We start from the raw sequence: 21,574 nt of genomic DNA on the forward strand, positions 1-21,574 counted from the left end.
GGCCGTCAGTCGCCGGCATGGCGGTGTGCGCTCGCCTCTGCGGCGTGGGCCCGTCGCGGGGTTGCCGGCGCCGCCAGCAGCGCCGGGGCCCGGCCGAGACGGCGGCGGCCGACAGCGAGCCGGACACGGACCCCGAGGAGGAGCGCATCGAGGCGGGAGCGGCGGCGCTGTGCGGGGCCGGCGGCGGCCGGGGCGCGGGCCCCTCGTCGCCGCCGCGCTGCTCGCTGCTGGAGCTGCCGCCCGAGCTGCTGGTGGAGATCTTCGCCTCGCTGCCCGGCACCGACCTGCCCAGCCTGGCGCAGGTCTGCAGCAAGTTCCGGCGCATCCTGCACACCGACACCATCTGGAGGAGGCGCTGCCGGGAGGGTGAGCGCTCCGGGCGGGGCCCGGCCCGGGGGGGCTCCGAGGGGAGGGTCCCGGCCGCCGGCGGGGTGCTGCTGCGACCCCGGGGGGCCCTGCCGCCGCTGCGGGCGCCGGGCGCCGTGGAGCTCCGGGTTCTGCCCGCCTGGGGTGCTCAGGAAGGGGGGAGGGGTCCCCCAGCCGCGGCGGCCGGGACGCCGGGGGCAGGGACGCGAGCTGGGGCTGGGTTTCGGCCCGGGAGCAAGCTGACGTCTGTGGCACCCTCCTTGGTCCCCAGTCCTTGGGGGCGGAGCCGACGGCTGCGGGGGGGGGGGGGTGTGTGAACTTGAGTAGTTAGGGGAGCCGCAGGGTTTGGGGGGTCTCCTGAGGGCGAGGACCTGGTCTGTGGAGCGGGGGGTGGAGCTGGGCGGTGCTGGAGGGGGCTGATGCCCCCCTCAGGGATGCTGGTGGCCGAAGTGAGGGTGGTGAGCAGTTTCGTAGCAAATCCCAGGATGAAAGCTTTACTTAATTAATCCAGCGTTCAAGGCTCTCTGTTCATTTAAACGTTGACAGATCTCTGGTGTTCACTAAGCTCTCGTGATTTGGTAGACAGAATAGGTAAGAAAAAAGATCAGACAGTGAAAGAGAACAGAGGGAAGAAAGTAAAAAATCATCGGAGACTCCTGCAATCAAAGATAAGCCACTCTTAAAATTTTGGAAAGATTTACTATAAAAAAGCTTCATAAGTGTTCCACTGCCTGTGTATGCCACAGACTAGTCCCTTACTGATAGACTTTTAAGTTTGCAGCCTTTGTGCATCTTATAGGAGTTCATGGGACTTACATTTACCTTTTAGAACTTCTGAGATTAACTTCTTAGGGTACACCTCCCAAAGTGGGACTGTGGGCAGTAGGGTGTGCACACTGATAACACCTTAGATACTCATTACCCAGCTGTTGGTATTTGCACCCCCAGGAAGACTCTGTGAGAAGGCCGCTTTCCTCAAATCCTCCCCAGAAGGGGATCAGTCTGTCATCTTCTCTCTGCCATAAAGCTCAGTGGTCAAGAGCGGGATTTGTAATCCGTTTATCTGCTCTGAGATCCTGGACAGGCTGCTTCACCTTCCCAAGTGTTATTGGCAAGTGCCGCTCCCATAGGGTGACTCTGAGGGTTAAATGAGATGGTGCAGATGAAGCCCTCACTCCCAAGGTTATGATGCTTCTTGGCCGTTTTAATTTCACCTCTTGTGAATTCCGTATTTGTGTTTTGTGTGGGTTTTTTGTTTGTTTGTTTTGTTTTTTGTCTCTTTTTTTTCTTGGGGAGTTTATTTTGTCTTACAAATTAGTAAGAGCTCGTTGAATGTTAGCAGTATTAACCTTTTGTCATCTATGTGGCAAGTGAGTTTCTTTTGACATTTTAAAATTGAAGCAAAGAGAGTTTCACCTTTTGATTTGCTTTGTTTTGCATTTTGTACACCTGTGAGACTGAGATTCATCACAGACTTTTTTCCTGCTCTGCGGAGTTTCTCCATCAGTCAGCCAAACTTGTGTGGTGGTCTCTGGGGGTTGTCTCTGGGGAAACTATAAGGTATGTAGGAACAGAGGGTGACAGAAGACTTCTGTGTCATCAGCAAAACTCAAAGGTATGCCACAGAGTAAAATTAACTGGAGGTACAGCTCAAGGCAAATTCTTACAATTGCTGGTGGAAGTATAAAAGGTCCTCATGAAGATGTAGAAAGATGTGAGGGGGCAGACACAGAAGGACTTTTCAGCCCTTCCTTTCCTGCTTCTGTGGTCCTCAGTTCAGCTTTTCCTGGGACAGCAGACACCGTGACAGTAGGATCAAGGCCTCTTCTTCACCAAGGTGGCCTGGCAGCTAAGAGAATTTTCGCTTTCAGAAGTTAAAAAATGAAAAACAAACATGGTAAAACAGGCATATTCCTAGTCATCCCCAAAAGTAACAGTTAAGTCTTCTGTCATATTTGCTTTTGAAATCTCTACCTTTTTTAAAAAGAAAACCTTGCAGCCAGCAGTCAGGTCCCTCTGATCACCCCTATCCTTCCCACTCACAAGAAGCTGCCACTATTGTGGGTTGAGTTTACTTGTATATACACACACCTGTAACATTCCCAATGTATAACATTATTTTATGGTACTTTAATTTTTAGAAACCTATCATACCATAAGTATTGTGCATCTACCTTTTCCCCCTGTCAATTTGTGTTTTTAAATTCTGTCCATGTTAATACATTTAAGTCTGGTTCAGTCTTTTCTTTTTTTAATATATATTTAAAAAAATTTTTTAATTAATTTTATTTATTTATTTGCTGCTTTGGGTCTTCATTGCTATGCAGACTTTTTCTAGTTGTGGTGAGTGGGGGCTACTTTTCCTTGCAGTTCATGGGCTTCTCATTGCAGTGGCTTCTTTTGCTGTGGAGCACAGGCCCTAGGTGCGCAGGCTTCAGTCGTTGCGGCACATGAGTTCAGTAGTTGTGGCTTGCAGGCTCAGTAATTGTGGTGCACCAGCTTCATTTGCTCTGCGGCATATGGGATTTTCCCTGCCCAGGGATCGAACGTGTGGCCCCTGCATTGGCAGGCGGATTCTTAACCACTGCGCCACCTGGGAAGCCCAGGTTCAGTTTTCTTGAACACTGTGGTGGTTCATAATTTGAAGAGGCCATGTGTGTTCCTTTGCTCATTTTTATTTTTTTCATTGTACACAGTGTTACAGTGAACAAGCTTTATGTTTCCTTAGACGCAGATAAATTTGAAAATTTCTCTAAGGAATAAATCCAGAAGTGGTGTTGCTGGGGTAGTGGGCTGTGAGATTTGCAGTTTTTCTAGATACTGGCCAGTTAATTTTTTGGAGTGATTCTTCACTCCAAATATAACACAGTTGTATTTTGCGCTTTGCACACCTGTCACGAGAGCGTGCACAGGCAAGTCACTGAAGGTGCTCATCACAAAGTAGCTGCCTTTGTCTGCTGGGTGAAGTTATCTCATTTAATCCAATGTCCGCTAGATTCTTTGTAGTTTGAAGGATTCATTTCTAAAAATCTGTGTCAATCTCAGTGAGAAACAGCATCTCAATTGAACTTGTAGATGGCTGATAACTCGTGAATATGCACATTTAAAAAATAGAATTATTGGCAATTTGGATTTCTCTTATTCGCGTATCCTTAATCTTTGCCCTTTTTTCTCCTATTGTTATTTTTTTAATTGATTTGTGGGTTTTTATTTATTTAGTCTGGATCGATTTCTGTTTAATATATGCAAAACATTTTCTCATAGTCAGTAGTGCTTTGCTTTTGAACTTCATCTATAGTGATTTTTGCAAAAGCTACAGCGTTAATCAGAGTTACACACTTTTGACTTTGGGTTTAAGTAATCATTGGTATCCCGAGGTGGTCAACAGCTAGGTCTTCAGTTTCACTCGCTCATCCTGGTAGCTTTCATTTCCAGCTCATCTGGGTCCAGCATTGCTTGGTTGGCGGTTCCTTGTGGCACGCATAGGTGGCTCATGGGGTTGGTGTAATGATGACTGGAATGTATATAGCAGTAGTCGTGTGTGAGACAAATCTGATCTTATTTCCCTGAGCCCCACACTGCTTCCATCCTGAACTAGACATTTGGTTATGGTGGGTGTTAAGGCCAAGGCTGTGTCCGCAGAGGCAAACACCAGAGTGCTCCCAGCCTTGGTGAGCCGGAGGTGGGTGGTTCCAGCCCACCAGCTTTCCTGGCTGGGAAGCTCCAGGTCCGGCCCTGACACTGCACAGCGGCTGAGACATTAGGGAGTCTGCTGTTTACTACTCCGCGTTTACAAGTTTGCTTTCTGTATTTTGATAATTGGGTTTCCCGAAAAGACAAGCCACAGAAAGGGGTGTGGGGAAGAGGGTGCTGCTTGTGTTTTATTGCTTCGGAGAGTTTCGGGCCATCATTGACTTCCAGGGCGCTGGCAGGACGTGCGTGTCAGGGGCTCTTTGTAAAATAAGAGGATGACTCAGGGGTGTGTGGGGGGAGGGACACTAGAAACTTAAAATGATGTGGCTGCTTATCGTGCTTGATGAAAATCTTACAATTTCCAGTGTCGTAGCAATAAGAAATCAACAATAATAAATGAGTTGTTTTTATAGAATTTGGTCTTTTGAGCCCCCCGCCTGTTAGATTAAATAGTTTCAGATGGTATTTCTGCGGGCGGATGAAAGAAAGTTGCTGCTGAGAAGCCCAATCTGTGCTCCTATTTTGGGGCAAATACCCCAATAGGTGCTGTTTCCCCTTTGACAGGAAAGCAAACCAGAGCAACCCCAGCCTGAAGGGTGGGCGCTGGACCGGGAGCGGGGCCGTGTTTTGCTGCATCACTCCTTTGGCTACAGGCCTCCTGCAGTCGCTCGCATGTGGAACTATAAATAAGCATCATTTCTCAGAGCACAGGGCAGAAGCCAAGTCCGCTCTTTGCCTTTGACCCTGACAAGGCTTTTCTTGGTTAATACTTCACCGTTTAGTTGGTGATTTTTGAAATACTGGCCACTTTTAACACTGTTCATCTCTGCAGCACTTAGTGAGGTCCACCTGAGGCTAAGGTGTTTAGAAAATTTAGACTGTGGTTCTAAATCAGAACATTCAAATAATAACAGAAGATACATTTCAAAACCAAGGAAATGCTCACACATGTAATTCTTCCACACTGAACTCTTAAGTATTGAGACATAAAGTCAGGTTTTGAATTTATAATATATAATTTGCCCATTTCTTCCCTGGATAGTACATGTTTTAATGACACTTGGAATAATATTTGTATAATATTTTGATCAGTTGTAAGTCTAAAGTGTACTTAAATTCCATGATAATTAGAAATATCCTTTGCCCATAATATGTGAGCTTTAGGACAGATAAGGGAAATTAAAAACCAATATTTAATTTTGTATTTGCTTGCAGAAGAAAATACTATTTCTATTCTGTTTGATATGCTGATGTGAAATGTGAGAAATGCAACTTTTTTGAGGGGGTTGTGTGTATTTATTTATTTATTTTTACTGCATTGCTGTGCGCGGGCTTTCTCTAGTTGTGGTGGGCACAGGCTACTCTTCGTTGCAGTGCTCGGGCTTCTCATTGCAGTGGCTTCTCTTGTTGTGGAGTATGGGCTCTAGGTGCACCCGCTTCAGTAGTTGCGGCACATTGGCTCAGCAGTTGTGGCGCATGGGCTTAGCTGCTCCGTAGCACATGTGGGATCTTCCTGGAGCAGGGATTGAATCCATGTACCTTGCATTGACAGGCAGATTCTTAACCACTGCGCCACCAGGGAAGTGCCGACTTTTGTTAATTATGGCTGAAGTTGGAAGGGTTCATCTAGGGAAGAGGTGAAATGGGCAAGTTGTTGGCTTTGAAGTTGGGTTTAGGAATATTTTATGATTCTCATTAAGCATCTGCTTAATGAGAGCCTACTTGTTTTGGGGATGGGGTGGGCAGGTCGCAGGTGGATAAACAAACGGTCCAGGTAGTAGAAGCATACCTGTCTCAACCATGAGAAGAGGAAGCCAGGCCACTTCCTGGACATACAGCAGGATCTCAAAACTGTAGGGAGGGACTTCCTAGGTGGCGCAGTGGGTAAGGATCTGCCTGCCAATGCAGGGGACACAGGTTCAATCCCTGCCCCAGGAAGATACCACATGCCGCAGAGCAACTAAGCCCATGTGCCACAGCTATTGAGCCTGCGCTCTAGAGCCCGTGAACCACAACTATTGAGCCCATGTGCCACAACTACTGAAGCCCACGCGCCTTAGAGCCCATGCTCTGCAACAAGAGGCCACTACAATGAGAAGCCCTCACACCACAACGAAGAGTAGCCCCCGCTCATCGCAACTAGAGAAAGCCCATGTGCAGCAATGAAGACCCAACACAGCCAATAAAGTAAATAAATAAATAAATAAATATCATAAAATAAGATAAAATCCATTGGATTGTACACTTAAAAAAAACTGTAGGGAAACCTTTATCCTTTTCTTCTGCTTTGCTAGTTGACAGGACCACAGTCTATTTATCTTTGGAAGTTGAACCTCATATGCTGCTTCACAGAGACACCTGATCCTTCCAGTTAGCAAAGTAGGAAAGGGTAAAGGAAAACGATGCCTCTTGAGGGATATTTCTAACCTTAAAAAAACGAGCTGGAAAATGGATCTGGGCCCCAGAAAGCACCGAGTGAAGATTTCCCCTTGGCCATATTTAATTGGACAGACACTGGTGCCTTGCCAGGAAGAACTGATGGGCCATTTCACTGTTTTGCTGTGTTTACAAAATGATTACGTAATGCATTTGAGGATCTTGGTTTGTCTTTCTGGCTGGAAAGAGTGTGCAAATACTAGGGCGTCTTTGGGACTTTGGAGGAACAGGTCCTCCTGAGAAACCCAGGACCGGTCAGGGTTTCTAACTCATGAGTCAGCGTCCTTTGCCAGTGACACCCTCCCTGTCCACCCAGTGGTGATGGACAGGGCAGGAATCCCGGAGTAGCCAGGCCTGTTTGAGGATTATTAGTGGGGAATTGGGAAGTGTCTGAAATCTGAGAAGAGGTCTGGGGTGAGGGGATGGCGCAGTCAGACTCTGCTTACCTCCTAGTCTCACAAGTGGGTGGCAAGACTGAGCGGGTGTGTGTGCACGAGGAAGAAGTGTACGGGCGTGACAGGTGGGCCTCTGCGGGAGTGGGGCTCCCTTGGCCAGCAGGTGCCTGTTGTGGAGCTGGGCAGGGTCAGCGTCCTTTAGCTGGAAAGGTGAGGCTTCTTGAGGCTCCCCTTGGCACTGAGACTGTTCCTCTTTGCAGGGGTGGAACTGGTCGGGAAGAAGCCGCATTGATCCTGTGGGCAGTGTCGGCTGTCCTCGGGAGCTGTTGGTTAGCATCCCGAGTATTCTAGGTGTTCAGTAGGAGATGCCTATGGGCTGCATCCAGGTTTCGGTTTTTACTTTCTTTCCATTCTAAGATGAGCTGGCTGCAGAGTGTTTTTCCAGATCTGCTACATTATTTAAAAAAAAAAGAAAAGGCATTTCATGCAGTTGCAGTAATAGCTAAGGAAAGCAGTGAGCTGGGGGACACACAGGGGTTTGTAACCAGTGCCCTGCTGTTGGAGGGATGTCCTTGGAGCTGTGTCAGGAAGGCTGGGGCAGTTGCCTGACCCACCCACCCCCTACCCCGGGAGCCTGGTAGACCCCCCTCTCCACCAGCTCCCACCCCTGCCTCTGCCTCCTTTTTCAGCCTTGGAAGTAAAGTTTTAACCATATTTTATTAAGGGCTATAATTATCTCCTAATTTAATGCAAACAGAAATGCACTAAATGTCCAGTTGATTCTGCCCTTGGTTTTATATGGAAAACTGTGAGTTTACAGCAGGTGGGAAGTGAGCCCTCAGCCATCCCCCCAGTCCTCCTCCTCCCGCTCCCTCCTGCCTGCTGGGGGCCACGACTGCATTCCCACATCCTTTCCTCCCACCTCTGCCTTACCTGGTGGTGCAGTGGCCTCCTCATGGGACCCTCCCACCGGGTCTCCAGGTCCATCTCTGCTGGCTCCACCCGCAGGTCACGCGGTCCAGGCCGCTTTTCTACCTGAGATTCTTCCGTGCTTCTGCGTTGCCTGTGGACTCCCAGCTCTGGCAGGACCATGAGACCACCCCCTTCCCAGCCTTACCTTGGGTGCCCACCAGCTTGCTTCAGAGACTGTCTTAGTGCTGTGTCCTTCCAGCGTGGCAGGGGCCCTCGTAAGTGGTGCTTATGGGGAGCGTGGGGCAAAGTCCCTTCTAATTGCAGGCGCCAAGACTGGTGCATTGCATAGAATAATGATATTCACTTTGTCAGCTTCTGTTCCGATGCAGAGTTTGTGCACATCTCAGCCACGGCTGGCACAGGTACTGTCTCTGTGAATCTCCATCTTCTCTTCTAGGTCAGGAGCCTCAGGAAGCAGCATGTGTCCCCTGGGTTCTCCTGTAGGGGCGAGGGAGTGGAAAAGAGGGAGAGAGAAAATTCTTCTCACCCGTAGAGACTGAATAGACCTCCTGCCCATTCAGAAGCATGCATTGGGGGCAGGGGTTTTTGGTAAAGCCTGTCACACAGTACTGACCTCACTGGACAGGAAGTGAGTGAGGAGGGCTTGGAGCCCCTGGCAGTCAGGTCACCAGAGGATGCAGCTTCAGTGTCGACTTGGCCCAAATTCCTGGGCTGTTTTTCCCTCTTGGCAAAATATTTGTTCCATAGCTTTTTGGAAATTTCCTGATTGGAATATTTGAAGTGGCAAGTTAGTATTTTTATTGTGATAACATATACACAAAATAAAATTTACCACTTTAACCATTTTTAAGCTTACAGTTCAGTGGCATTAAGTATGTTCACATTGTTGTGCCGCCATCACCACCGTCATCTCCAGAACTTTTCCATCTTATCCAACTGACATTCAGTCCCCCCTTCCCCAGCCCCCAGCATTCCACTTTCTACGAATTTGACTATTCGGGGGACCTCGTATAAGTGCAATTGTACAGTATTGTCCTTGTGTGACTGGCTTATCTCACTCAGCACAATGTCCTCAAAGTTCAGCCAGGCTGTAGCGCGTGTCAGACTCTCCTTCCTATTTAAGGCTGAATAATGTTCCATTGTGTCCCTGTTTTGCTTATCCGTTCATCCATCGATGGGCACCGGGGTTGCTTCCACTTCTTGGCTGTCGTGCACAGAGCTGCTGTAAACAAGGGTGTGCAAATATCTCTGGGTCTCTGCTTTCATCTCTTTTGGGTTTGTACCCAGAAAGAGGGTAATAGCCGGATCATATGGTAATTCTATGTTTAATTTACATTTCCTCAAGTCCAGCTCACCCATTTTCCCCCTTCCCAACTTTTTTTTTTTTTTACTTTGTTGCCATTTTTGGAGTAGACACTTTCAAAAAAGACTGTCACCAGCTACTTTCTGTAATAGATTAGCAGGGAAAGGTTTTGAATTGAGGGCCAAAGCAGCTGTAGGCAGCATGGTTTGGTGGCTAACTTTAACCGCCTTGGATAGGATGGCGTTAACACTGGTGAGTTTTCCTGGGAGGAGGGACCCGTGGTACTGCAGGTACACTGGCCTTAACGCTATTTTAAGGGCACTTTCCCTGATGACTTATAGGAAGGTTTATAGAACAATCAGAGGATGTGGACTTATTCCGAGCCACTGTTTAAAAAAAAAGACTTTTCCATCGTGTGGAAAATACCGAACATTTCTCGCAGGAGCAGTTGGGTCAGAATGACATTGTTCTGCTTCGGTGAATTTATTATCTTTTGGGAACATTAAGAAAAACCCGCTAAGGACTGCTGTGTTTATTAGCGGTATGCCATGCTTTTGCTTTTCTTCTGCTTGTTAGTAGCATTTCTGTGGGTGGTTTGTCTGCTCGTGCAAGTTCACCTCCTGCGTGATATTAGCAGCACCTTTTCTTGACGCGGTGTGCAGAGATTCACGACGATTCGGTCATCCTGGCTGAAAATCTTAGTATTGCTCAGAAGTCCAAGTGGTTGCTAGGAGACTGCGTGTAGCTTCTATCAGGCTGGAGGATTGCTGGACTCAGATACGAAAATCACAGACCAGGTTGCCGGGCCTCAGTGACACTGGGAGGTGCCTGTGGGACAGCACTGTTGCTTTAGTGCACCGCAGGCCACCGGGGCACACGCGGGTGCGCCTCAGGTCTGTGCCCTGCATCTCACCGGCAGAGTGTCCACACGTGTCACAAAGGTGCAGAGGTCGGAGAAGACCCCCCGGCTCCCAAACCGCCTTGTCCACGAGGCAGCAAGAGGCGCGTCTTGTCTACTGAGTGCGCTGGTCGCTGCTGGAGCCAGGAGAGGAGCCACGCAGGAAACAAACGGAGGCAGCAGTCTTGTTGTGCGGTGATGGTTTCGGAGCACATGGTTGGTGCGAGGGAAGGACACTGTTGATGGAGAGCACACGAGGTGGTGACAGCCACTGTGGTCGCCAGGAGGGCCACCCGGCCGTGGTGGGCATCCCAGAGCCAGTGGGGAATCGTGAAGACGGTTCAGTGTGGAGCAGAGTGTGGGTACACCAGCTCCAGCTTGGTCACCGGCCAGGGCGGGAGTGGCCCTTTCAGCTGGTCCCCGGCGTGGTCTGTAAGGATTTTGACAAATCAGGGCCACTTCGTTGCTGGTGACTGCCCCAGGTCACAAACAAGCATATTTCATTATCTAGTTCCTCACAAGTTCTTGTAACTTGCGTAACCGTCTAGAGTGGTGTCCACATTCTTCCTGGCAGGAGGATGAAGTGTGTTTTCGTCTGGTAAAGAGCAAGGCCACGCTCTGTTCCTCAGCAGTGGAGGCAGGGAAAGCAGGGCCCCTGGGTGGCCCATTTCAGGGAGGTCAGCCAGGTGATGACCACCTCGGCCCAGCTAGTCTCTCTGCCGTCTGCGTCTCGAGCTTGGCGTGGATACGGTCGGAATCCTCCCAGTCATAGAAGCCTTGGGTTCATGTCGTCATCCATTCCACTGAAAAGACCAGGCCTCGGGGTGGGGGGGTGGGGGGTGTCTGTGCTGTGATGAGGTAGGCAGCCCTTTGCTGGCCAGACTGCAGCCCCTCTTGTGGAAGGATTGCTGAGTCACCAGCCTCCCCAAGCCTGGGTTTTGCTCTCCGCGGTGGTGCAGAGCCCTGGCCGTGGGGGTGGGTGTCAGCGTTTTGCTTTGAGGCCGTCCTGGGCAGCCCCAGCTGTGTCTTCGTTTAACAGACTCAGTAGGGGGTTGGGGGGGCCTTCGTGGAACCCTGACACCAGTGACGGTCTCATTTCCATGGGAACTTGCATCGTTTCCAGACTGTGAGTTTCTGCCACACCATGTTCATAAGCCGGGAATGTCTGGCTGTGGGCTTGAACGATTAGGCTTCTAGAGCTTATCAGAATAGACAAGGCAGATTGCTCTTTCATTCAGAGTGGTATTGCCTAAAAATAGAACAGTGGCTTCATTGGTGAGTGAGAGTGTTGACTGAATGTGGAGAAGGCCTGCAGAATCTCTGCAGTGAAAGAAGGCTCAGCTCGGAAGACAAGACCAAGGCTGAGGCATGTCTGCCCCACCCCCACCCCCACGTCCATCTATTACTATTTCAGCTGCTTTGTGGCTTCTTGACTGTAATTTCCAGCAAACGTTTCTTGTTACAGAGTACGGCGTTTGTGAAAACTTGCGGAAGCTGGAGATCACTGGCGTGTCTTGTCGAGATGTCTACGCGAAGCGTAAGTTAATCTGTCACCATCCTCCGTTGACTTGTTCCAGAAGCAGATGCTCAGTGACGTCAGCCACGGAGAATAAAATTCCATGGCCCTCAGCCCACGGGCCCATTCTCAGACACCCTTTAAAGTCAGGGTTGACGTTGTAGAGACAGCGCTGGTGGTAACAGCACTGGAAAGGCTGGGGCTCTCTTCTCCCTTTCTGGGCGAATCACGACCCTGATTTTGCAGCGCAGGTGGATGAAGGTGTCTTTTATCTGGGAAACGCGGCTGACTGGAAGCAACCCTGGTGCGCTCGGAGGTGCCCCTCTCTCTAGGTCCTGGGTCTGCAGCCTGGTTGGAGGCATGGCCAGCAGGAGCGACTGTGACACGCAGCTGTGACAGCTGCCGGGGCCGCTCCTCCCCGCCCCTTCTGCACCAGCCCCAGCCCTTCCTGCAGGCACCTCGGGCCCCCAGCCCCCCACTCCTTGTCTCCACCCCTTTGCTTTCCAGAGTCTTCAGCAACGCTCCCTGAGCCCGGAGCCCCCGGCCCTGAGCATCTCTCTGCTGGCCTTTCCTCGGGGCCCCTGCATGAGGCTGTGAGGGCGTCTGCTGGCACTGATGTCACCCAGGGGCAGTGGGCACGCTGTCCCGCAGGGAGCAGCCTGCCTGTCCTCACCTGGAGGGGCGTGGCGTCTGTTGTTACCACGCAGGGCTGGTTAGTAAAGGACAGAGTAAGAAAGATCATGGCGACCCACTTCTCTTTGGCCTAAGGTTGACCTGTTGACCTCTCTGAAAAGAACCTTAAGCGTTCATCTTAAAACTGCCTTGGTAGATTGGGATTTTCACATTGTACAGTTCTGCATTGAACACTTAGACAAGGTGGTGCGTCTTATTTGAATACCTTCCCCGGGAACGGGGGTCTGGGCTCCTGCGTGGAGCCCAGGACGGAGGGGCTTCCCTGGGGCCAGGCTGCTGGGCAGGAGCTGGCGTGCTGGAGGCTTCCTTCCAGAGCTGGGGCCTTGCTTGTTGGAGTCACTTGCTGTGTTTCCTCTTTTCAGTGGATTTGCTGCTCTCAGAGTCCCCTGGGAGACGCCCCTCCTCGTGTGTCCTGTGCCTCCCACCACCTCACCCACACAGATAGAGTGAGGGCTTCTGGGGAGGGTCGGCTCTGCGGGGAGACAGGCCTCAGGGCGCCGTTGATCCCTGAATCTGAGCTGGTTTCCTCATCCCATCAGAGTTTTCTCCACACTGATCCCATGGCCATTTGAGATTGTTGGATTGGCCAGTGTTCCTGGGTTAGAATTTGCTCATGAGTGGGGAGATCTCCTGTTGGAGCCTCTGACCTTCCTGTGAGAAGCCCGGCCACCCTGGGCAGGTGTGGTTCTCGGTGTTGACACTCGGCTGTGCCTCCGAGACCGTTGCCCCCTCCCACCTCTTCTGGGAGCCTTGCGTGTCCCAGGCCCCTTCTGCCACCTCCAGCACCCCCTTCTCCCCACTGGCCCAGGGGCTTGGGCTGCATCCTCATCCGCCCTCAGCCGCCATCCCGACCTGCTGCCCCCGTGCCCCTGTCCTTGGTCCTGAACCCTAGGGCAGGGCTGGCCTGCACAAGGCCTCCTGCTGTTCCTTCCCTGCGCACGTGTGCACTTTGGTTTCTTCTCTGACCTCTGCTCCATGACCCACCCACCCAAGAGGATGCGTGTCTCCAGGGGAAGTGGGTCTTGGGGCCCGAGTGGTCATGTCTCATGAAAGTGTAACTCCTTCCTGTCTTCTGGTCTCAGTGGCAAGAACAGTGCCGCTTTGAATTCTGCAAAGCTTGGAGTTCCAGGGGCAGAAAAAGTGGGTTGTGTCCCCTCCTCTCCTGCCCTTCGTTCTGGGGGGGGCTTCCACTCCACATACAGATCCAGTGTTGCTCCTCAGAGTCTGTGTCTTAAGTTTCCCAGAGCGGAGAATCCAGGAGGCAACCCTCGCTGTGGGCGTCCGTGTCCGAGTCAGCGCCGCGCTCGCCACAGCAGTCCCCGTGAGCACACGGAAGCGGGAGGTTTCCTGGCTTTGGGGCTGCCAGCTGTTTCCATGAGCATCTAATACAAGTCCCTATCATCTCCCCGCTTTTTGAGTTTGTTAGGCCACTCGATGATATTATCTCAAAGCAACTTGAGTTCTCTCTAAGGGTTGTAGGTGCTCAAGATAGTCCCGGAGGGAGGCAGGTGCTCACACCTGCCAGGTGTTGGGGGCTGAAGCATGCAGAGGGGAGCACATGTGAGAAATCAGGGCCCCCACAGAGCTCATCTCAGCTGTGGGCAGAGGGGTTGCCTGGGCTGTGGGGGCGGCTGTTCTGTGGAGCGGGCATCTGGGCACAGGTGGGCGGGCAGGTGTGCAGGAGAGACGGGGAGGTCCAGGTGCGCCAGGGAGAGGGGACAAGGGCCACAGCAAGGTCACAGGCAGCAGAGGACATCTGGAAACTGCTTGACTGCCGGTTCTCAACCCCTTGAACGTGGTTGCGAAACCCAGAGAATGGTTCATATCACCTGCTATCTGGCGTCCCAGGGCGTTTGCTCTGCCCCGGCCACAGCCAGCTTCAGTGTTTATTTTCACGTTGCAGGAACTGTGTTTTTGTGAATGTGTTTTGAAGGCCTCATCCAAGAGAAAATCACTTAGCTTCTGGAATAGGTGGTAGAAGAAAGTTGCCCCTAGTTCCTGCTTAGATAGTAGAGTCAGCTACCTCGATTCAGGAGGGGAGGGATCTGACTGAGTTAGGGGGCTGGCAAACACCGTCCTTCATCGAAAGCAAAACGCACACGCAGCAGATGAGGGACAGTGCCATGTGTGCACCAGGCAAGCCGGGGATCCTAGTTGGGGCACAGGGTTCCCTGCACAGTCACCCCAAATATCTGAGCCGTGGCCTCTGCCCTCCCACCTCGGTGAGCCCTGGTGATCGTGGAGGGTGATGGGGAGAGAACCTGGAGGGGGTCCCCAGTGGGCCTGCCATCGTGAGTTCCTGGTGTAGGTCACTAACTGGCAGGGACACTCAACATGATTCCTTCTGGCTTGCCATGTTGGCAAGCGCTTGCCTCCCAAGGTTCTGGGGGTCGAGGATACAGGGAGGCGTGTGATGTTGGAGAGGGACAGGTGTTGAGTCCTGTGAAAACTGTTTCTCCGGTTGAGAAGGCAGAACCATCTTCAGCCCTTTCCCTGCTGTGTCTGTTCAGGTATAAACCCTCGCGTGAAGTCGGGACGTTTCATGAAAATTCTTCCCGATTACGAGCACATGGAGTACAGAGATGTTTACACCTGCCGTACGTACCTCCTCCTGGCTTCCGCTTTTGTGGGCGAGCACGGCCGAGAAGCTGCATGGACAGGGCCTCTCACTCACAGCACGAGGACGGCTTTGGTCCCGAGAGCTAGCTGGCCTCCTTGGCTTTTGCTGGTTTTCACTTTGCTGCCATATCCTCTGTGTCTCGGCGTGACCTGGGTCACTCCTGCGAGGCAGCCCCAGGGCAGCTGCACAGACGGGCCGGGTTTCCGCAGCTGCTTTGGGTTTTGGGGTTGTACTAAGCAAGATCACCATGTTGCTGTGCATTTTAACATTTATCGCTTCTTGGGACAGAGTAGAAGCCTTACAACGTTTCTATTCCAAAATGAAATGTAAGCATTCACATCCAGGCTTGTCAACCACATTTTAACAGCATATGTCAATTCAAAAAGTTTACATATACACATACAGACACACAACAGTATGTAGAAATGGCTGGTTATTTAGATCCTGATTCCTCCTTTGATTGGTGTTACTTAAGCCGTATTTCACAGGTGAGGATGCCGGCTCTGCCTGTTGTTGGGTTGAGTAGAGATGCACTGAGAGTTGTCTTCACGTTTTGAGAAGCACAGGGACGCTTCTCCTGTTCTTTGCTCTGCCCCTCTGAGTGCTCCCATGTCAGTGTCGCCTGTGTGGGGCAGACCCACGCCTGAGTCTTAGAAGTGTACGATTTCGGGACTTTCCTGGCGGTCCACTGGTTAAGACCTCACCTTCCAATGCAGGGAGTGCGGGTTCAATCCCTAGTCAGGGGGCTAAGGTCCCACATGCCTGGAGGCTGAAAAACCGAAAGGTAAAGCAGAAGCAACATTGTAACAAATTCAATGAAGACTGAAAATGGGCCACATCAAAAAAAAATCTTAAAAAAAAAAAAAAAGTGCACAGTTTCTAACAAAACCTATTCGGAGTGGAGGGAATAGAGTCATTTGTGGGATTCCTCCCAGCCACCACCAGACTCCAGGCACGTAGCTGCTGTGTGCCGGCCGGCCCTTTGTTACATGGGGGGTCATCCGGGGGTCCGGATGGGGCTGCCCGGGTGTGGGCGGCGCGCTTTGGGGTGGTGTCTGGGCTTACAAACCCGCTTTGTGTATCACCCAGGCCCCAGGGGGACAGGTGTGGGAGTGATTACCGCAAGTCCGGGGCTGGGCTGGCCAGCTGTGAAGACATGAGTTCTGTTCTTGCCCCCACCGTCTCAGCAGTAGGCAGCCTAGAACATTTTGTCAGGGACTGCCCTATTCTCCCTGCTTAGCGGTCAGTGAGCCCTGGAGCCTCTTCCGGCCCCGCGGGAGAGACGGTAACGTAGCGGGTATTGATGAGAACAGCGGATCAATGGCGCTGGGTGTGCTGACGGGAACTGGGTGCCGCGGGCTTTTAGATACAGACAAGCACTTAGAGGTTCATTACGTCACACGGCTGTCACAGGCTTCTTCTGGAACAACAGCCCACCTGGAATTTACACCTCAGGGCTAGCAGGGAATTCTGACCCACCTCTGGGGTGGCCAGCACCTAGGACGTGCTTAGAGTTGTTTTGGAGGGTGTTCTTTTTGTCCCCAAGGGGTGGGCAGAAGCTTCCTGCAGCTGATGAGGACAAGTCCCGAGTCCAGACTTTTCACCTCACTTCTAGGAAACCACGTCTAGAGCGTCTGGACTAGAGCCGCATACCATGGTGCCCCCCCGTTGTTCATAGCTGACTGCTGTATTGCAGACTTGTTTTAATTTCAGACTACTATCCCCTCAGAGTGTGAATGTGGTTACAAAAATACAGTAGAAAACGTGGAAGATCTAGAAAACAAAATGAAAATAACTAGTTGTCACATTGGTTGCTTTTCTCCGTGGACTGGTCTGCTAGCTGGATGGTCTCCTAAAATATAAGGGAACATTTACGTGCATGAATAAAAAAAAAAACAGTTTCAACTGAATTTGAAGCCTCTGTACGCCCAGGTGGTCCGTGTTCCAGTGTCCTAGTGTGTCCTAACCAAGGGCAGCTTGGAATTCATCCTCTGACGCTCGCCAAGGTTCCAGAGACGCTGGCTGTGATGAGTGGCTTGTGAGGAACAGGGCCCTGGGGCTGTTCCTCATCCACTTCCTGGAGCAGTGGGGCCTCGTGTCCCCTGGTCCCCTGAAGTCCCCTGGGACAGGAGAGATGCTGTCCCCCGCAGCCTTGTGGCCAGATCAGCTGCTCTCGCTGTGTGTGCAGCAGTCTGGCAGTCTCTATGACCCGTGTCTGTAAGGCATCGGGAGTGTCCCGGGGCAAGTGTTGCCTTTACGACGGGTCTAACACGTGTCTGTGAGTGCTTGGGCCACGGCCCGAGTGCACTTTGAGCTTAATAATGTGTGCACCTGTAGGGCCCTGGGTTTTGGGGTTCAAACCTAGCATCCTGGCAATGCTGCAGATTGCTTAAGTAGACATGAGGAATCTGGTGGAACATTGCCCCACTGTGGGTGAGGCGAGGGACAGACCACTTCTCACCCTCAGGTGCAGGTGACACAGGGTCGAGTCTTTGAAGGGGGAAGGCCCCTCCAAAGTCCAGATTGCCAAGTGACGCCAAGAACACATTGCGGGATGGTTACTGAGGAAGAAAGGAGACCATTGGTAAGAAGAAAACAGGAGGGTGCTCCTCCTGGAACGGGCAGCGGGGCACCGACGGGATGCACGTCTGAGAGCGGAGACACCCTCTGCTGCGTGTGTGTCTGTGGGATGTTTCTCCTGATTTTGTGCCGGGTATTGATTTTGTATTCTGCAACGTTACTGAATTCATTTATTAGCGCTAACAGCTTTTTGGTGATGTCTTTAGGATTTTCTATATATCGTATCATGTCATCTGCAAATAGTGAGAGTTTTACTTCTTCCTTTTCCATTTGAATACGTTTTATTTCTTTTTCTTGCCTGCTTGCTCTGGCTAGGACTTCCAGTCCTGCATTGAATTGAAGTAGGGAATGGACATCCTTGTCTTTCAAGAGCTTTCAGCTTTTTGCTGTTGAGTGTGATACTGGGTGTGGGTTTGTCATATGTGGTCTTATTGTGCTGAGGTACGTCCTGTCCGTACCCGTTTATCGTAAATGGATGCTGAACCTTGTCATAAGCCTTTTCTGCACGTGTTGAGATGATCGTGTGATTTTCAGCCTTCATTTGCTGAGTGTGGCGTAGCACGTGGATTGATGTGTGGACCTTGCACCATCCTTGCATCCCTGGGATAAATCCCACTTGTTCATAGTGTATGATCCTTCTTGGTTTGCTGATGTTTTGATGAGGATTTTCGCATCTATGTTCATCAGGAATGTTGGCCTGCAATTTTTTTTTTTCTTATGGTGTCCTTATCTGGTTTTAGTATCAGGGTAATGCTGGCCTCATAGAATGAGTTTGAAAGTATTTCCTCCTCTGATTTTATTCTAATCACCAAGAGCTTCTAGCAAGTGACAGGAGATACCATTAGTTGCATGTATGATTTTCCTTTGGACAAGAAACTTCAGTTGTGTAGTGACAGATGTGGTGATTCAAGACTGATGTGATGGGCTTGCTGGGTGGTGGGCTGGGCTGTCCCGAGTGTGGTGCGACAGCAGGGAAGCGACTGCTCAGCCTCAGCTCATGCTGTGGAAGGAGAGTCGGATCTTTTGGGTTGGGTGTTGTCCAGCGTGTAGGAGTTTCCTGCTTGGCTTGTTTTAGTGGCCCTTCCTGTTGGCAGATGAAGATCAGCGGGCCCTGACTAGGATGGCGTGTGTTCCTGTTAGCCCCTGAGCTGACGGGTCCCTTAGCCATCTCCCCTGTTGTTCCTGTTTTGGGGAGGAGGAGGGTTGCCCTCGAGCCGGGGGTGGTTTTCAGGGATCAGCGGCTGCGAGGGTCTCTGTCCACTCTGGAAGGCCTGCGTCCTGCGTCCCGGGGCTGAGAGCCGGAGTCTTGTTGCCGTTCTCACGGAGTTAGAGTGCGGTTCTCTGGTGTTCAGGTCCTCTTGCCTGTGAGCTGGAACGCCTGTCTTCTGTGGTTTCCTAAGAGCTGGGCCCTTTGAGCACACCTGGCTCTGACAGGGCAGCACCTGCAGGGTCTGACCCGGTCCACGTGCTGTCTTAGGTCCCAAGCCCGCTGTCTGCGCTGAGCTGGTGTCATCGGAACTTAGTGATCAGTGGTTGTTTGGAAACAGTATCGGGAGGGCTCACTGAGCTGGGGATCCTCCTCCAGGCGAGGAACCCTTGTGTGTGGTGGGCACCTGGGCCAGGAGGTGCTGCGGATTCTGCCCTAAACCTGCAGGCCCCTCATCTGCCTAAGACAAGGTCCGGGCGTGGCTCAGAGGAGAGCACGGGGGCGGGTGCCTGAGCTCACCCGTACTCCTTACCTCCTGCGGCGGCGACACCTTACAGCTGGCCTCCCCAACAGGCCCCGGGCACAGACGGTTGCGTGTGGACCGGTCTGCCCTCCCACTCCTGACACCGAGAGCTTTGTGTGACTGAAGGGGACCCCTGCGGGTCTGAGTGCCGCCTGGGCTTGTTGAGTCTTTCAGGTCATCTCTGCTGGACTAACTGAGACTTTTTAAAGGATGCGTTATAAAACCCAAGCGTCACATGGACGTGGGAAATTGCATGCCTCTGGGCCAGCACGCTCACAGCCCGTGTGACAGCGTTGGTCTCTAACTTCTCCTCGGATTGGCCTGGGCGGGCCGGCGTCCGTTAGTGGGAGCGAGGGGCACACCTGAGTCTTCTAACGTGCGCAGAGCTTAAAATCCAGAGACCGCTGGTGCCCTAAGCACACGTGGAAAGCCGAACTTTTATTTCAAAGAGATGCTGCTTTTAAAGCAAAGCAAGGAACTCCCCTTTGGAAATTGCCAAGTCTGTGGCATATTCTTTGAACAGTCTTTCCAGGAGCTTCAAGATCAGATTGATTGATCTTGGAAAGGACCAGACGTTGCCAGCAGTCAAGATGGGAGATGAGGGGAGGGGAGACGAGAAGGCCATGCTGTGTGGGCCCGTTTAATTTTTTCTCCACTACTTCATCGTGAAATTTTAAAAACATACAGAAAAGTAGAAAGAATTGTGCAGTGAGCACCCATTTACCTGATTCCACAGTACCCTGCTCCACTTCACTCCTACACACCTGTCCGTCCGTCTTATTTTGTGATGCGTTTCCAGGTAAGTGGCAGCCATCAGGCTCTTTCACCCCTAAGCACCTGAGTGTGTGTGGCCGTGTCTGGAGCTCAGTGGTGCGTGTGGCTCCCGACCCTGCTTCTTGTTGCTGGTTTCACACCCACCTGGGTGTGGCCCACAGAGCACCCACCGACTTCAGTGTGTGTCTTGTAAACCAACTCAGATTGCACAGGGCGTGAGTGGCAGGCGTCCTGCAGACAGTCAAGGCTCATTTAGAGATGTGTGTCCTTAGGCTGAAGCCTTGGGGAAGAGGTGGTGTTTCCCCGCCAGCCGTCTGCACACCCCGGAGGCTCGGGATGGTGCTGGCCTGGTTTTCCTCTTCCCTGTGCCCCAGACCAGGTGGCGGCCAGAGGGCTGCCGTTGGGCTCCGGCCCCTTTGGGCCCTGCTGCTTGGTCTTCCTTCCTGAAGTCTGTGTGATGATGCCGCCTCAGCGCTCCGAGACCATCCGCGGCTCCCGCTGGGTATTAGCCAGGGTTCTGCGACACAGGACCAGTTTCTTCACGTATAAAGAGATGATTGTAAGGAATTAGATCGCATAGCTGTGGAGGCTGATGAGTCCCAGGACCTCCAGTCAGCAGGCGGGAGGCCCACAGGAGCCGATGGTGTAGCTCCAGACCCAGGAAGAGCCCGTGTTTCAGTTCGAATCCAAAGGCTGGAAAAGACTAACGTCCCAGCTCAGTGCAGTCAGACAGGAGAAAGTTCCCTTATATTCATGGGAGGGTTGGCCTTTTTGTCCTCTTCAGGAAGTGCCCATGATTTAGTTAGAGTTTGAAGTTAGAAAAGGCTTGCTGTCCCAGCTTGCAGCCAGGCAGGAGGAGCTCCACCTCACTGGGGGGAGCACCAGCCTTCTGCTCAGGCCTTCAACTGGTTGGACGAGGCCCCCACACAAGGGAGGGCAGTCTGATTTCTCTGTCCTTGCCTTCTCTGTCCACAGATTTAAATGTTGATCTCGTCCAGGAACACAGACACACCAAAATAATGTTTGACTAAGAATGCCTGGGCCCCTCGTGGCCAAGTCCTTGACACGTACATGTTAACACCACACCCTGGCTGCACAGAGACCCCAGAGCCTGCAGCTGGCAGGTGGGCCCTGTGTGGGTGCGTCTTCCTCATGCAGTTAGCTCGTTCTTTCCCTTGGTCGCTGTTCACTCAGCAAATACACATGCAAAGGAAAGGGAAGCGAAGGACGTTCCCCAGGGCATTTACTGCGCTGGCTGCGGCCGTGCAGTGGGATCTCAGGTCGGCATCAGGTGCCCTTTTCTCGCATTGTCCTCCGTGACTATACACGTGTTGCTTTTGAAATAAGGGGGGAATGTGTGTGTGTGTTTTGGTTTTTGTTTTTTTAGAGAAAGACAGGTGACCCAACTTAAATCTTACTCTGCGGTGCCGTGACGTGTAGGACTCTGCCCCCCGTAGAGAATGCCAGGCTTCCTCTGCTGTGTGGACTGACGGGAGGCTCATCACTTCACAAGGGTGCCCGCTGACGCCCTTCGAGGCGGCAGCTCCTGTCATTGGAGTTGATGCGCAGGGGCTGGGTTTCAGAGTGACCCACTTGTCTGTTTTATCCTGCTTTCAAAAGATTTTTACTCTTGAGAA

At 51.8% G+C, this 21,574-nt stretch overlaps 1 protein-coding gene across 3 annotated transcripts in view; it reads left to right on the forward strand.

The window, feature by feature from the left end:
* FBXO31 (F-box protein 31) overlaps window positions 1-21,574 on the forward strand; it is a 40,461-nt gene continuing 18,887 nt past the window's right edge. For 2 of the 3 annotated variants that reach the window (XM_057711683.1, XM_057711681.1), the window contains exons 1-3: window positions 1-366; window positions 11,490-11,561; window positions 14,744-14,830. In XM_057711683.1, coding sequence (XP_057567666.1) covers window positions 18-366; window positions 11,490-11,561; window positions 14,744-14,830 — 508 coding nt within the window. In that variant the 5' untranslated portion in view covers window positions 1-17. The remainder of the gene's footprint in view (window positions 367-11,489; window positions 11,562-14,743; window positions 14,831-21,574) is intronic. The other variant, XM_057711682.1, reaches the window with a different exon arrangement.

The sequence above is a fragment of the Hippopotamus amphibius genome, chromosome 16 (genome assembly GCF_030028045.1).
Source record: "Hippopotamus amphibius kiboko isolate mHipAmp2 chromosome 16, mHipAmp2.hap2, whole genome shotgun sequence".
Lineage (NCBI taxonomy): Eukaryota > Metazoa > Chordata > Mammalia > Artiodactyla > Hippopotamidae > Hippopotamus > Hippopotamus amphibius.